Source organism: Numenius arquata, chromosome 14 (assembly GCF_964106895.1).
Source record: "Numenius arquata chromosome 14, bNumArq3.hap1.1, whole genome shotgun sequence".
Classification (NCBI taxonomy): Eukaryota; Metazoa; Chordata; class Aves; order Charadriiformes; family Scolopacidae; genus Numenius; species Numenius arquata.
Window position 1 is genome coordinate 17,398,333 of NC_133589.1, and position 15,953 is coordinate 17,414,285.

At 56.0% G+C, this 15,953-nt stretch overlaps 2 protein-coding genes across 2 annotated transcripts; one reads left to right on the forward strand and one right to left on the reverse strand.

Annotated features, from left to right (window-relative positions):
* Nucleotides 1–445: 445 nt before the first annotated feature.
* On the reverse strand, nucleotides 446–4,983 carry EME2 (essential meiotic structure-specific endonuclease subunit 2). The gene is given in 9 exon segments (XM_074158762.1): nucleotides 446–538; nucleotides 639–742; nucleotides 918–1,014; nucleotides 1,143–1,191; nucleotides 1,193–1,312; nucleotides 2,381–2,490; nucleotides 3,252–3,340; nucleotides 3,458–3,541; nucleotides 4,824–4,983. Coding segments are annotated over 9 exon segments (906 nt in total).
* A 2,204-nt stretch (nucleotides 4,984–7,187) lies between these two features.
* NME3 (NME/NM23 nucleoside diphosphate kinase 3) lies at nucleotides 7,188–12,528 on the forward strand. Its single transcript, XM_074158470.1, has 5 exons — nucleotides 7,188–7,251; nucleotides 7,911–8,041; nucleotides 8,859–8,960; nucleotides 9,255–9,367; nucleotides 10,886–12,528. The coding sequence occupies exons 1-5, from the start codon at nucleotides 7,206–7,208 to the stop codon at nucleotides 11,001–11,003; spliced, it is 510 nt and encodes a 169-aa protein (XP_074014571.1). The 5' UTR covers nucleotides 7,188–7,205; the 3' UTR covers nucleotides 11,004–12,528.
* Nucleotides 12,529–15,953: the final 3,425 nt, after the last annotated feature.

A 15,953-nucleotide genomic window follows, 5' to 3' on the forward strand; every position in this document is an offset into this window, starting at 1 on the left:
CAGGCTGTCCTGCCTGCGGCTGTTTCTGAGTGAATAAACCCACCATTTGCTTTGGGAAAAGAGGATCCCATCCTAACTCACCATTGCGCATGGAGTTTTCCAGAGCTCAGCTGGCATTTCCTCATGCTGGGAGTTCAGCCAACAAGCTCCCCTCTCCTGCCCTGAGCTCCGTGTTACCCCAAGGACGCGGTTCCTCTCTGGCCAGCTGGTTCTGACAGTTGGCAAACGATTTCCGAAGTAACTCCAGCAGGACCCAGCTGCACGAGGAAGCCACCAGCAGGACCAGTCTCAGAGGTTCAGTCTCACCAAAGAGCCAGTGGGGAGCAGGATGTTAAAATTCAGGACACACTGCAGAAAATACGTGGCTCCTTCAACAACTGACCTGAAAGGCAGCACAGGACAGACCTATGGAGGAGCTGATCCTGTGCTGCTCGGGGACAGGTCACTAACACTCACATCCAGCCCCTGTTCCAACCATTCCCCAGCTCTGGTAGGAGACAGCCAGCTTTCCAGCCAAGGGGATAGAAAGCTGGGGCAGCTGAAAGAGGAAAGGAGAGCCAAGAGGCTGAAGAAAGTATCTGTAATGACATTTATTGATGTGCGGGTTTCTGTGCTGCAACGGAATTGGCAGTGCATACCGTGATGAGGTAGATGCGGTGGGATAAGTCTGGACCAACACGGTGGTCTTTTCCACTGACGTCCGATTTCACTGGGATGTCACTCAGCTGGAGTTGTTTTTCATCTTTTCATGGGCCTTTGAGCACGCGAGAGAAGGAAGCCCGCAGGTATCACAGATGCTCTAAGAGAAGACTCCAGTCTCCCCTGCAAGGCTCAATCCCATCGTTACAGTGAGGATCCATGACTGAGCCTTTATCCAAACACATCAGGATATAAAACCCAGAAGAAACAAGATCTACCGTTTGCAAACAGGCCTCTCGCACGCTCAGAGTTGTGTGTTATCCCTCCAGCGTACAAGGACAGAGCTGTTACACCGATTCTTCTGAAGCAGCTACGCTGGGGACAGAGATCAAAGCGTCGGAGGAAGAAAAAGGAGAGTATTGACTACATGACGCTCTTTTTAAAAAGTTCTGTCACAGTTCCTGTGCTAATGGAAAGAGTTTATGTGATTAATGAGGGCGTACCTGTAACAGGAGGCTCGGGGAGGGATATGCCGCTGTTGCAGGGCTGGTTGTTAAACCGCTGGAGTTGTCTCTTCCACACCCGCTGGACTTCTGTGCCATCCTTCTCCACTCACACCCCACTGGTCCAGGCCCTGGCAGTGCAGAAAGGCACCTCCTGCGACTCCAGCCATCTCCCACAGCCAGACAGACAGACAGGGCCAAGAGCCTGAGCAGGGCTGGTGTGTGCACTAAGCACAGGCCTCCAGACCCTAGAGGCTGCAGCTTTCCCCTAGCACGAAGCAGTTGGCTTCCTTCTAAAATCTCTTTCTGCCCAGGACTAATATTTTTTCCCCCCTCACAATTTTCTTTCCTTCCCTGGAAAGGTCCAGAACACCTTGGTGAAAAGGTTTTCCTAAGGCAATCATTTTCGCTCCTTTCCTAGTGCTGAATCACCACCAGATTCACCACGAGAACAGAGGGTTTTCATCAGCACAGACTGAAAATGATCGTGAGACACGTCTAGTCTGTGCCCTTACACTGTCGGCATCACAGACAGGCTGGCAGCCACAGTTAAACAGAATCACAGAATGGTTTGGGTTGGAAGGGATCTTAAAGCCCATCCAGTGCCACCCCCTGCCCTGGGCAGGGACACCTCCCACCACACCAGGTTGAGCAAAGCCCCCTCCAACCTGGCCTTGAACCCCTCCAGGGATGGGGCAGCCACAGCTTCTCTGGGCAACCTGGGCCAGGCTCTCACCACCCTCACAGCAAAGAAGTTCTTCCCCAGATCTCATCTCCATCTCCCCTCTTTCAGTGTCAAACCCTTCCCCCTCCTCCTAGGGCTTCCCTCCCTCATCCAGAGTCCCTCCCCATCTCTCCTGGAGCCCCTTGAGGGACTGGAAGGGGCTCTAAGGTCTCCCCGGAGCCTTCTCTTCTCCAGGCTGAACCCCCCCAACTCTCTCAGCCTGTCTTCCCAGCAGAGGGGCTCCAGCCCTCCCAGCATCTCCGTGGCCTCCTCTGGCCCCGCTCCAACAGCTCCATGTCCTTCTGATGTTGGTGGCCCCAGAGCTGGAGGCAGCACTGGGGGTTGTCTCCCCAGAGTGGAGCAGAGGGGCAGAACCCACCCCCCCCTCGCCCTGCTGGCCACGCTGCTGGGGACGCAGCCCAGGATCCTGTTCCCAGACTGTTCCTGTAACTTCCACTGAGGTTTCCCAAAGCTCTGGGCTTGGGATGTGACCGAGTCCAGTGACACAACTCACTTGTACGGGCATTTTGCCATTGCCGTTGTCAGCGCAGAGACATCCTGGCCAAATTCCTGCCACGTGTCTAGCACTTTGATGTCACCCCACAGCTGCAGCACCACCAGCACCTGGAGGAGAAGCGAAAGAGGTGAAACACGTAACACGCCGAGCGATGGGACAAAGACAGGCTCGGGTGGGCCAGCTGTGAGCCCCAGGCCTTCACCTTCCTCAACCCCCAGCCAGCAACGCTGGCGTTGACCCTGGTCACCAAAGGCAGCAAGGAAAGGACAAGAGCAGGACATATCCCTCGGGAGGATGAAGCTGGGCTGGGAGGGGAGGGAGGCTGGGCTGCCTGCATTAGCTCTGTGCACACAGTGCCGCAGCAAAGCCTGCTCATCCTTCTTAGCTCCCAGTAAGCCAGTGAGTCACAACCCCCTTTGGGGCACACTCAGGCAGGGCAGGAATTTAGTTCAAGGGATATCAAGCAAGGGTTTAGATGGTGTTTGACCTAGTTTATGGCTGCCGTGGCATCACCAGGAGCGTTGCTGCTCTGCTGTGGGACGCAGGCTCTGCAAGGCAGAGGCCCGAGCGAGAAGCAAATGCTCCTTTCACAGCTCAGTGGGCAGTTCTTGGTGGGGTTGGGGAGGGGAGGCTGGATCAGATCTGAACCAGGGTGTTAAGAAAAAGAGGCTCCAAGGCTGCAGTCCCTCTTCAATCCCTTTGCCAGCCATGGCGAAGGAGCAGGCACAAGGATGCAGCCTGATCCAAGCCAGCCACCATCCTCCCCTGGCAAAGCATCCCTTGCACACAAGGGCTCCCCAGTGGGAGCCTTTTCCACACAGCTCAACCTCAAGTAACATAAAATTTCAAGGACCGTATGAAGTTTTACCTCCTGTATCTCCTCCAGAGTCACAGCCAGCTCTGGGCCGGGCTGGGAACTGGGACGTTGCTTTCCAGGGTTCGGTGCCTGCCCTGCTCCTAGTTACACCTACAAGCAAGACCCACCGCTCACACACAAACTCCGCATATTCCCACCTCAGGGCTGCTGCCTGATCAAGAGGAAAAGGCCAGACGTAACCCACCCACATCTGCTACCTTCCAAGTTCAAGTCTGACTTGAAGCTGGAGATAAAGCTGAGTTTGCTCCAGGCCACCTGCTCCCTGGCTGGTGGCAGCTCCCCTGTGAGGGAGAAGAGACCTTGAAACCAGGGTGAGAGCCACTCGGTTCCTCTGGTGGCAGAACTCAACAGGCCACAGCTGATTTTTTTATATATATAACACTTGGTAAAATTCATCCTCACAGGCTTAAGTGAGAAAGAGCCCAGGAGATGGTGAGACAAGAGCTCTCCCTGGAAAATGCTTCAGACAGGACAGGACAGACAGAACTACTGTAGCTGCGTCCATGCAGGGAGCTCTGGAGGTGACCACACCATCACCACGGAGGAGATTCCTCTGCTGTGCACGTACACGGACAGGAAGGACCCAGGCACTGGGAGCAGCACACGAATGGGACGTTCAGGGGACAAGAAAAGGGCTCCAGGCATTGAACACCTCTCAGGGCACTGGACAGCAGGGCAATCCAGCGAGAGCAGTTCCCTCAGCTCCTCCGTATGACCGCAGCCCTCCGCCTGGGGTACAGAGAGAAGCTTTGCCCGTGAACCCCTCTTGGCTACGAGATCCTCAGCGGCTGCTGCAAACGCACGCGCAAAGCGCACCCTCAAGGCAGCCAAACCTGAGTCCCGGCCCCGGGAGCAGGGACGTTGTGATTCACAGCCACTGCACTGGCACTAAGCAATAGCAGCTCAGCCCTGACTGTGTCTCCCGCTGCAGACACCACCCTCCCCATCTCCGGCAGGACAGCGGGGCCTTCCAAGGTGCATCTCAGCGCTGGGAAGGGGCAGGAGCCAGCATCAGGCTGCAGCCAAGAGCGTTGCCTTCGGGCACGCACCACATGCCGCATCTGCCAGTGTCCCGCTGCTTCTTCTAGCTCACCTTTTTATTCCTGAAGGGTCAGCACCGATCTCCTCGCAGACACGGCCTAGTCTGGCCTGTCATTCTCCAGTCTTGGATGGGGCTGGATGGACTGGGAACTTCTCGGGGCAGACGCACAGGCTGCCTAAGCAGGTAGAAATAAAACGCTGTAGGACTGCACGCAGATGAGAACTAACACAAATGTCTCTGCTTCAAAACGCGAGCATTTCCGAGGGCTGTGTACTCTGAACGTTTCTTTCAAACAAATCTTTCATGGGCTCCATGAGAATGGAAAAGCTAAGCACAAGGAAAGGCATCCTGGCCTGCCCAGTTCCCCCGAGGTGAAAGACAGGAGCCTGCACATAACCCCAGAGACCTCCTGCTGTACTCGGATACGGCTGCTCCCACAAGCTCCCTCCTTTCAAACTAAACACAGCTTTGTTTCAGGGTGGAGAAGGGCAGTTTGGAATGAGCCCTCCCTCCCCTTCCACGTTGACTCCGCAGAGCGACTCTGCTGTAGAGCACTTGGGCTAGGTCTGGCTCGGAACTCTCTATCACCCAAATTAGGGAAAAGAGGTGCTTAAGAAAATCTTCCAGCTCTACCAACACCAACACCTCTTTCTCCTCTTCAGTCTTCACCCGTGGGGCCATCCTGAAGAAGATGAAATCATTTCCAACACAAGCAGGGGTCCAACAAGTCTCCACCTGGGCAGTGCCCACACTGTAAGAGGCACTAACACTCGCAAAGCGATGTCAATACGATGCTGGTGGAAACCCATGGCTGAACTGAAAGGTAAAAATCCTTCCCAGACAAGCAGATCACCGAAGGTGCACAAACACCCTGGTGAGGAAGTCGGTGACAACTGCAGAAGTCGCTAACTAAGACGACAGGACACAAAATGGCTTTGTCTGCACCGCACGCCGTTAGATGACCACGTTATCTGCACCTACGTTATCTGTAGCCTATTATGTGACCGCAGCACCCACAATGTTTTATCCAGCAACGGCAGAAATAGAGTTCTGCCTCCGCCTGAAATTCCTGGGGGCGAGGAGGAGAACAGCCTGCCTCAGCCTCCACCACTTCACAACAAATTCCACAACGCAACAGATGACAGTATTTATCCCACAAAGAGTTTTCTACCGGCAGAATAATAAGCATAAAGTAGTACATGACGGATGCTAACGAAGAGAGCAGTTCAAGATGTAACGCTTACGGCTCTAATTACACGTGCACGGTGATGAGCTGCAGCTTGGATTCAAGCCGCTGGCGACCGGGACGCAGCATCACCCTTGTCACACTGGCCACTCTGCCCCTGACAGAATAAGCCACCTCGTTTTCTGCCAGCAAAGCTCTGCAACGTGAGGGTCTACAGGGTCAGGTCTACGGGGTCCTGACACCCTGAACATCCTCCCCAACCAGGCAGGGCAGCTCTGGAAGCAGACCCAGCCCTCGGTGAAGCACCGGGAGGACATATTTCAGGCGCTGGTATTTCCAGAGGCTTATCTTGGAGCTGAACCAAGAAGCGAGTTCCAGACAGCAGGTAACATCGCCCAGCCCAAGCAGGCGGTGGAGATCGGAACTACAGGTCTTCTTATCTCTTCATAACAACCCTTGAGAACATAAGCAAATTAACAGCTAGAAGCCCCAGAACTAGATCGGAAACACGGGGTCTATAAAGACAAGCTCCCAGAGCCCTCTGAGGCCAAAGTGCTGCCCTTTTGCTTCGGCAACAAGGTCTGGAGAAGTTAAGAGCCCATTTTCCAGAGGTGCCAACCTGGGTCTGTCAGCCCCGGAGCTGGAGGGCTTGGCCCTTGTGGGAAAGTAATGGAAAGATCGGCGAGGAGGACTGTAAATACGCTCCAGTGACTTGCACCTGGGGTGTTAGAAAACACATATATCACACTAATCGTCGTTTATTCTTATTGTGCTCGACAAGTAGAACATCTGTACTTAGATAACGTCGGGCTGTGATGCACTCAGAGGCACCTTATCGAACGTGCCTGAGATTCCTGCCCTGCTGCCGGAGAAAATCAAAGCGAAAACTACGCCTGCTTCAGTCCCTGATACACAGGTGAGAAAAAGCGGGTTTAAACTCTCTCTCTCGCTAATAAGGTCTCTCTCTGGCAAGGACTGAGCTTCGTGGTGCCTGCGTTCCTGCTTCGGACATCCCCTGGTTCGTGAGGTATCGAGATTAAATTTACTCTTTGCATTTCACCTGTGGTTTTGTGGTTGTTGCCGCGTCCTGCCCGTGTGGGCTCACGCAGCCCTCTCTCCATGATGCTCAGGGGGGAGGCGAGGACCACAGCAGCTGCACACGCAGTTTAACCGCAGCCCTGACGGAGATAACGGAACCGAAAGAGCCCAATCAACACCCGGGGGGCTGTGTGGGCCGAAGGCAGCTCAGCGGGGACAGCCGGGAGGCCCCGGGTGTCCCACCCCGCAGAGGCAGAGCTGGGAACCCCCCCGGGCCGCCCCAGCGGGCTCGGCCTCCCCGGGTCGGGGCACACCTCCACCGGCCGCAAACACCGCTCCGGCCGCCGCTTCTCCAGCGCCTCTTGCTCCTCCCGCCTCCCGGCTGCGGCCTCCCCGGGGGCCCTCCGACGCCTCGGCCTCCCGGGAGGGGAGCCGGTGGCCGCCGCCGCCCCCGGGGCTCGGGCTGGCTCTCGGGCTTCGACTTCGAGCCATTCCCAGGCCCCAGCCACTACCGAGGGCCAGCGGGAGGCGCTACCCCCCGTTCCCATGGCAACGGGACCGGGCCTGGCGCCTCCCTCTAACGGGCCCCGCCGGCTCCTGGGTCCCGGCACGATCGTTCCGCCGGGGGGCGGGTGTCGGGGCGGGGCGGGGTCGCGGCCCTTTTAAGAGCGGCGCCGCCATGATCTGCCTGGTGCTGGGGCTCTTCGCCGGCCTCTTCCAGAGCGGTGCGGGACGGGCCCGGCCCCCACTCCCCCAGGACCCCCTTCTACCCCCGGGGCCGGGCTGGGTCCAGCTCCCGCTGCCCCTAGGGTTGGGCCGGGACCCCCCCGGCCCCCCTCCCTCTGTGCTCCTCCCCGGACTGGGCTGGGACCTCCCTGTGGCACCCCCCTCCCTGTGGCACCCCCCTCCCTGTGGCACCCCCCTCCCTGTGGCACCCCCCTCCCTGTGGCACCCCCCTCCCTGTGGCACCCGGGTCCGGGTCCCCCCCCCCCCGGGTCCGGGTCCCCCCTCGCTTCCCCCTCTGTGTGTCCCCCCCCCGGGTCCGGGTCCCCCCCCCGCTTCCCCCTCTGTGTGTCCCCCCCCCGGGTCCGGGTCCCCCCCCCGCTTCCCCCTCTGTGTGTCCCCCCCCCCCCCCCCCCCCAGGTTCGGGTCCCCCCCCGCTTCCCCCTCTGTGCCCCGTCCGGGTCCCCCCCGCTTCCCCCTCTGTGCCCCCGGGACCGGACCGGGGTGGGACCCCGCGCCCCCTCTCTGCCCCCCGGGCCAGGCCAGGCCCTCACTCTCCCTTTAACCCCGGGCTGGGGGGTCCCCCTGTGTCGCCGCGGCTGAGGGGCCCGGGTTGGCCTCCATTCCCACCCCCCCTTACACCTCCGCCCTCTCCTTGCAGCCTTTGGCGGGGCCAGCGAGCGCACCTTCGTGGCCATCAAACCGGACGGGGTCCAGCGGCACCTGGTCGGGGAGATCATCCGGCGGTTCGAGAGGAAGGGGCTGCAGCTGGTGGGGCTCAAGCTCCTGCAGGTGGGTGGGTGCGTGGCCCCACCGGGGGGGTCCCTGGTGCCGAGGGGCCCAGGCTGGAGCAAGGCCCCAGCTCTGCTGGTGAATCCTGGGGGGGGGGGTTCCTGCTCAGGGACAACTTGCTGTTGTCATTTGGGCATCAAATACTTGCTGGTCAGAGAGGGGTTGGCACCCAGGTGTCTAAACTGCTGCTGGAGGGGTGATTCCTGCTGTGGGGAGCATGGAAGCCCTTTGCTGTGTCCATGCTCCAGGGCTCCTCTGACTTAGAAACCTCTCCCCTCCATGGAGGCCTCTATAAAGACACGCTTCCAGAGCCCTCTGAGGCCAAAGTGCTGCCCTTCTGCTTCGGCAACAAGGTCTGGAGAAGTTAAGAGCCCATTTTCTAGAGGTGCCAGCCTGGGTCTGTCAGCCCCGGAGCTGGAGGGCTTGGCCCTTGTGGGAAAGTAACGGAAGATTGGCGAGGAGGACTGTAAATACGCTCCAGTGACTTGCACGTTGGGATGTTAGAAAACACATATATCACACTAATTGTCGTTTAGTCTTATGTGCTCGACAAGTAGAACATCTGTACTTAGATAACACAGGCCTGGGATGCACTCGGAGGCACCTTATCGAACGTGCCAGAAATTCCTGCCTCAGCAAAGTGAAGTGGTTTCACTCCTGGAAGCGAGCATCCGCGCGGGAGTTTAATTGTAACGCGCACTGTGCAGCTTTAGCTCCGTCTCTCAGGTGTAGACCTTGCCCAAATCTTCCCCTCGCCCCCCCCCCGTCCTGCTCGCAGCAGACTAAGCTTTGTGCTCTTTGTGCTCTTTGTGCTCAGGCCTCGGAGGAGCTGCTGAAAGAGCACTACATCGCCCTTCGCGACCGTCCCTTCTACAGCCGGCTGGTGAAGTACATGAGCTCTGGGCCCGTGGTGGCCATGGTGAGTGCTGGCCAGGCTCTGCTGAACCCAGGAACAGAGAGTAAGCGCAGCATCGTCTTGTGGTACGATGGAAACAGGGTGGCCTCTCTCTTCGGAGCGCCTCTTGAAGCTGTACCGAACATTTTGTGGGTAAATCAAACCCACAGACGGTTCTGATTATTTTCCAAAATCAACTTTTGAAGACTGTGTATGGAGAGACCCTTTCCCGTCTCTCACCCGGGTGGAGCAGGTGGGGAATTTAGAGGACAGACAATAGGAGATGTGGAAGCTGATTCTTGTTTTGCTGTCCCGTAGGTCTGGCAGGGCCTGGATGTGGTCAAGACAGTTCGCACAATGATTGGGGAGACTAACCCAGCCGATTCCAGGCCTGGCACCATCCGAGGGGACTTCTGCGTTGAAGTCAGCAAGTGAGAGCTTTGGCTTTTTGTTCCCTTGGTATTGCCATGCATCCTGTCCCAGCATTCCTCTGCAAGGCCTGTCTGAGCCATGGGAGTCTGCATTTTCGGAGCAGAGCTGCTCCCAGCTGTGCTCAGATCGGGGCTGTCTCCCTCTGACAGCTTTCAGAGCAGCCCTGGCAGGAGGTGCTTTGCCAGAAGGGAAGAGCCTGGCTTTGTATCCTTCCTGCCTCCTGAATCCTTCTCCATTGAAAGCAGGGGGGGGGGGTTTCTTGTCTCCTGCTCATGGAACGAGGACTCTCAGGTTGTGAAGGGGAAGAAAGGAGCCCTCTCAGTCCTTTCCTTGGGGAGCAGGGCACCCGGAGAGCTGCTGTAGCTCCTCCAGGCATCTGAGTCTGTAATGAAAGCCAAGCAGGAGCTCTGCACACATTAGGGACCAGTGAAGATCCACTGGTTGTGACCTCGGGTGCCGCAGCCTGGCTTGTGGTAGACATGGCTTTTATCAAACCCTCCTGGATTAGGTTTCTGTTCCGTGGTGTCTGATGCTGTTATGGTTTGAGAAACCCATAACAATTTATTGTCGTTTAGACAATTATTCTCTCACCCGATGACCCCTCCCCACCTGAGAAGGGGAAACACAAGGGTTGAAATGATAATACATTTAATAGGATAAGACTAAGTAATTAACAATAATACTGAAGATACTAATATAAAATATACCGGGACTATCCCCAGCCCGTTCCATCAGCAGAAGCCGTGCACTCCCAGCCAATGTGGGACATGGGGAACGCTGCAGCTTCGGGAGGAAGGGGAGGACTCAGGGCTCTGGCACCGGGGCAAGGAGTTCTCAGGGTGGCAGCCATCCAGGGAGAGAGAGAGAGCTCCTCAGCAAACTTCCTAATTTATATTGTGATGTTCATGGTATGAAATAACCCTGTTGGCAGCTTGGGTCAAGTGCCCAGGTCTCGCTCCTCCTCATCCCCACACCTGGCAAGGCTTGAAAACATCAAGGCCTTGGATCCCACAGAGCCTGGCTGGCTATAAAGTAAATATTTTCACAAATTCGGACACTAGAATCTTCCGAAAGTGCAGTTTTCCCAAGCATTAGAAGAGAAGTTAGTCCTGTGTCTCTCAAACCAGTACAGATTTGTGTCGCTCAAACCTGCTTTAATGGACCTACTTTGACAGAAGGAAGGAGGGAAATCTGGAGGCAAAACTCGAATTTTTAACATAAAAACAAAGCAGACCCCAGGTAAACAGCCTCTTGTAGCAAACAAACGTTCCTCATCATAGGAGGAAGGAGTGCTGGGAGCTGGCAGCTCCTGTGTGTCCGTGACCTAAGCCATTATCAGCGTAACCACAAACAGCCCCTGAGCTGGAAGGAGCAGGGCTATGGGGTGGGAAAGAATATTATAGGGTGTGACTGGCTCAATGGGTTTAATTAAACTGGTCAAGGTGAAACTTCCCAAACTGCAGCTTCCCTCTCCCACCTTTCTCTGCTTAGTGCCGGTTGATCCTTTTTCCCCACAGGAATGTGATCCACGGCAGCGACTCGGTTGAGAGTGCCCGGCAGGAGATCTCCCTCTGGTTCCGCCCGGAGGAGCTGACTTGCTGGGAGGACACGGCCGAGCACTGGATCTACGCGTGAGAAGAGGAGCCCGAGGGGAAGTACATCTTCCTGACTGGGCACGGGACGTTTCCATCCATTTCATCGCAGCCGCTTGGGCTGGATGTGGATCCTGCTGCGGCGTCGCGTGCTGTGGGGGTTTCTGTTCTGCGCGTGGGTGGAGGGGTCCCAGGAGCTGGTCTCTGTAACTCTTTCGGTTCAGCTCCCATCAACAGTAGCTGTTTCTTTTTTTTTTTTCTCCCCCTTAATCTCTCTGCTGTAGTAAGTAGTTGGTATTGTTGCTTTGTTTGCTGCAGCATCTGAAATCCCAAGTAGCTCGAGGTGATTTATTGAAGTGAAAACTGGGCCCTGTGCTCGTTCCTGGGTGTTCTCAGACTGCCTGGCACAGGAGAACGTGTGCCGCTGGGAGAGGTGCTCTGGTCACCGCAAGGTGATGCGATGGATAGAATCTACCTGCATTTCTGTAAGGTTTTTCACCAAAGGCTTTTAGATAATTCAGCTGCTATGGGATAAAGGGGGAAGGTTTCCCCATCCCAAGATAAGGAATGAAGGACAGGATGAACTGCTAGCTCTCCCTTGATGGGAGTGCTGCGTGCCAGGGCTGGTGCAAGTTCACCTGGTTTCAGATGCGATTAGTGAGTCCGTGGAAGGACAGTTCATCAAATGCTGTTAAACGCACAGTGTCTCTGGCTCTGGTTCCTGGCTGCGGGTGCTGGGAGCGGGGAAGTGGCTTCTCCAGATCTGCTGTGGTTCTCTGTGGGCCTCCACCGCTGGCTGCGTGGCCCCTGGTCTAACCCAGCACTGTTGGTCTCGCACTGTCCGTCCATGGCGATTGACACACGCTAGTGAAGCAGCAGCTCCGTGCAAGCCACAAGAATAGAAGTGGGAGAGTGAGGTGGGGATGGATTTGTAGATTTGGGGCTCAGGAAGGTCTGTGAGGACTATTTGGCGCTCTGTCATGCACAGCGCAGGCTGTGGAGTCCTGGCACTCAGCTTTGGGAGGTCCTGAGATCTGCTTCCTCTGATGGTGGGGCTTCCCCACTGGGAGGGTTTCTGGAGAAGTTGGACAATACCTTGAACATGGTGTGAGCTCTGCCTGGAACATCAGACTCCTCAGAACTATTCTGTCTGAGCTCCCTGCCCAGCCTTGCTGGAGCCTAAGGGCAAGGGACAGCGATGTTGCTCTGTGCTGTAGAACGGGGCAGAGTGAAACCCAGGGAACAAGGTCCCCTGAGGCTCTCCTGCATTTAGGGTGAGGTGTTTGGCCCATGCCCCAAAAGCCTCTCTCTGGATCCCCGTTTGTTTCCAGGCTGGCTCTGAGGGTGCTGGGAAGCACCAGCAGTGACACAGGGACGAGTGCTGAGGGGATGGAGGGTCTCCCTCTGGTGACAGAGCTCTCCTCAGCTGCGCTCTGCTGCAGCCAGAGCTCCTCCTGCCTTCAGGGCCTTCCCCAGGTGCCTGTTTACAGCTCTAAATACGCAACAGATTCTGTTTATTCCCATAAATCATGCATTTGCTTTTTTTAAATAATAAACTCTGCAATCCCACTGTCTCTCCTGCTGGTTATTTTCCCCAGGGGCCCGGGAGGGCGGGTGGTGACTGACTCCTGAGTGCGTGGGGGGGGGGGGGGGGAGGAAATGTCCTGCCCTGCTGCCGCCATCTTGTCCCCGCCCGACGCCCGCCGCAGGTGTGAGGGCGGTGGCGGCGATAGGCCCGCCCTCGTCACGTGGGCTGGCTGGGCCGGGCTTGATTGGGCGCGGGGCGCGCGCCTTTGTGACAGCGCGCGGGTGGCGCCCCCTCGGTCAGTTGGCAGCGGCCGCGGCGGTGAGTGGGTGAGGGAGGGGGACGGGACGTGGCCCGGCCCCGCCCCGCGGCCTCCTGGGTTCCCCCCGAAGCACTAGGGCCCTGGCACCCATCTCGCTTCAGCCCCTCAGCGCGGCTGGCTCCGCTTCCCTCAGCCCCGCGGCCCGGCTCCCCCTCAGCGTGGCCGGCTCGGCTTCCCTCAACCCCACGGCCTGTTCCCCCTCAGCCCCGTGGCCCGCTCCCCATCAACTCAGCCAGCTCGGTCTCTTCTCAGCAGCAGGATCTCCCCTCAGCCACCAGCGGGTGCTGGGGACCGGGTGGCTCTCCCGGGAATGCGGGTGTGCGGCCCTCCCTGCAGCAGGGGAGCTGTTGGCCGGAGCAAAGCCCTGGCCTGGGGTGGTGAAGCCCAGGATGGAATTTCTGCCCAGGGCTGTTGGGCCGTGTCCTAGCAGGTCTGGTGGGGACATTTGGTTTCCTTGATGGCTGTGTTTCCTTCAGCTGCTTAGAAATGGAGCGGTGTGGGGTGAGGATGGAGACCTGGGGGTGGGCAGAAGTGAAAGCAGGGGGAGTTTGCCAAGGTTGGAGTGAGTTCTGGCTCGAGGATTGACTTCTTTCTTTCTCTTTAGTGATTGCAGCAACTGCTAGCAGCACAGGCCTTTGTCATTTCCCAGGAAAACTTCAGAATTAAACGACTGGTTCCACTGACAACGTTCTTGGCTCTACTTAACCAGCTGGTGAAATCCACATCTGTGGTGCTGGGGCAGGCTGGTAAAACTTGGCCATCGCCATGACCCAGCCCCGCAGGGTTTCGTTCACCACTCTCCGTGATCCACAGAGCAGCAGCCTTTTGAAAAGGTTTTGGAAAGACAATGAAGAGCAGCCTCAGACCACAGAACCACCTGCAAAAACTGTTCGAATCACACTCAGTCTCTTCGAGCCAGATGACGAACGTTGTCCAGAATTTTTCTACCCAGCTCTTCTGAAGAGCTGTCAAGAGAACATAGAATGTGGTTCTTCAGGAGACAAGGTAAGTGTGTTCTCATGGCCTGTGAGAAACCTGTGTTGTATCTGAAGATTTCAAAGGCTGTTTCAGTATTGCTGTTTTGAGAGGTGTCTGTTTGTTTGCGGTGAGGTGCCAAGAGGTGGAAGGAGAGTGGTAGGGCATCCCGCAGCCAGGAGAACTGGTGTCCAGGCGGGGGTTCTTGTTGTTGAGCCACACTGTTGCATTCCTTTGCCTTGTCTGGCATGTCACGTCCGGAGGGTGCTGTGTTGGTGGCAGAGTGTGGGACGTAATCCTTGTTTCGTTCTGAATTACTCAATCTAAAGGGATTTCTTGTCGCTGGCTTGCTAGCAGCTGTGAGCAGCTCTTTTCCAAAGAGCTGCAAAAGGAGGGATGCTTCTATGATAGGTGACTGCATCTTTTTGGAGACCCTGCTGTACTGCAAGGAACTGTTTCCACCTTAGCGCTTGGCATCGCTGCCTGTGAGCTGGACGTGGTGTTTCCAGGCATTGCTGGACAATTGTGTCCTCCCGTTGAAAGTCATTTCTCAGGGTACAGTGACACTCAAACTTGTGAAGCATCTAAACTTTGTCTTACGGGTGTTTTTCTATGGAAAGAGAGTTGATTGGATTCTCCTTGTTTTTAGTGTTGCTCTTCAGAACTGTTTCTCATTGACAGTTCATGCCAATTTTTGGGGGTATTGTTTTGAGTGTTGGAAGAAGCAGTAACAGGTACAGAACTAGCTGAGAGAGCACCCGAAACCTAGAGAAACTCTCAGAATGCTGTACTAAAGGTTAATTTGTCTCAGCTTCTGCCTGGATATTTTAGTCCTGATGGGTTTAACGCCTGGGCTTTTGGTGACAGTGTGACAGGATTGATATCGAGGTTTTTGTCTCTTTTATTTCTACAGAAGGCAGACCCTGTTCATCCCTTTGATGGTGACGAAAAGGAAAGGCAAGAAGTGGAGGCTCTTGCTAGCAAGTTTGAAGAAAAATATGTATGTTTTTCATCTTTATATTATGTTACCCCTTAGAACGGGCAATGCTGTTCAGCTGTCAGCCAGTTAAGACTGTTTTGGTTCTGCTGCTGGTAGGAGCAAAAAAGATCTCCTTCTCTTTTCCGTACCGGAGCCAATGTCAGTGTTCTGTATTGGGGCCCTTCCTGTGGTAATTGTAAAGGAAAGGTGAACACACTCTCAATCTTCTATTCTTTAGGGTGGCAAGAGACGTAGGAAGGACCGTATTGAGGACTTGATTGACATGGGGTATGGATACGACGAGTCTGACTCCTTCATCGATAATTCTGAAGCGGTGAGTGCTGGGGCAGGAGTGAGGGGGGCTGAAGGCCGTGCCTGGGGGGCTGCGCTGGCACCTGAAGTGGGTGCGAACCAGGAGCGTACCAGGGCCAGGAACGAGAGCTCCTGGGGCAACCGCCTGGCAGGAGGAGGCTGGATTGCAGGCGAATCCACAGCCCTGTCTGTTCTTGGGGGAGCACAGGTCCTACGGCATTCACCGGGCAGCTCAGCTGCAGAATATAGTGCGAAAGCTCACGGTGCCAATAGAGTGTTCTCTGTCATTCCAGTACGATGAGTTTGTTCCGGCTTCTCTTACTACGGAGCATGGAGGGTTTTACATCAACTCAGGAACACTGCAATTCCGGCAAGCGTCTGAATCTGAGGATGACTGCATTGAGAAGAAGTGTCCCAAGGTGAGCAAGGCAGCTCTCTCAATTATTTCCTCTGTTAGAGCTCAAAGGGTTTGCTGCAGGGAAGTGTGTTGGCATCAAAGTAGGGAGAGATTTGAGAACTGATGTGGACAGAAAAGGGAAGAGCACTCGTGATCCCATTCTGTCCCCATATTTGATAGTAAAATGAAGCACGTCTGGCGTGGATGAGACTGCTGGGGACTGCCTGGTCCCCAGAGGGAGAGGTGGCAGCAGCCCCTGGTCACCCTGGAAAGTCACTATCATTATGGGGTTGGAGAAACCAGTGCTCCCCTTTGGTGGGAATGTCTGATGGAGACAGTCCATTGCCACAATGCCAAAGTGAGACGGGTAAAAGGGGAAAGAGCAGGAGCACTTGACATCCCTTCAACTCCCATGGTCCGTAGGAAGGAGGCGCTTTGATTCTGACTTGGTTTAAACCCTCTCCAGGAATGGAATTTGGAAGA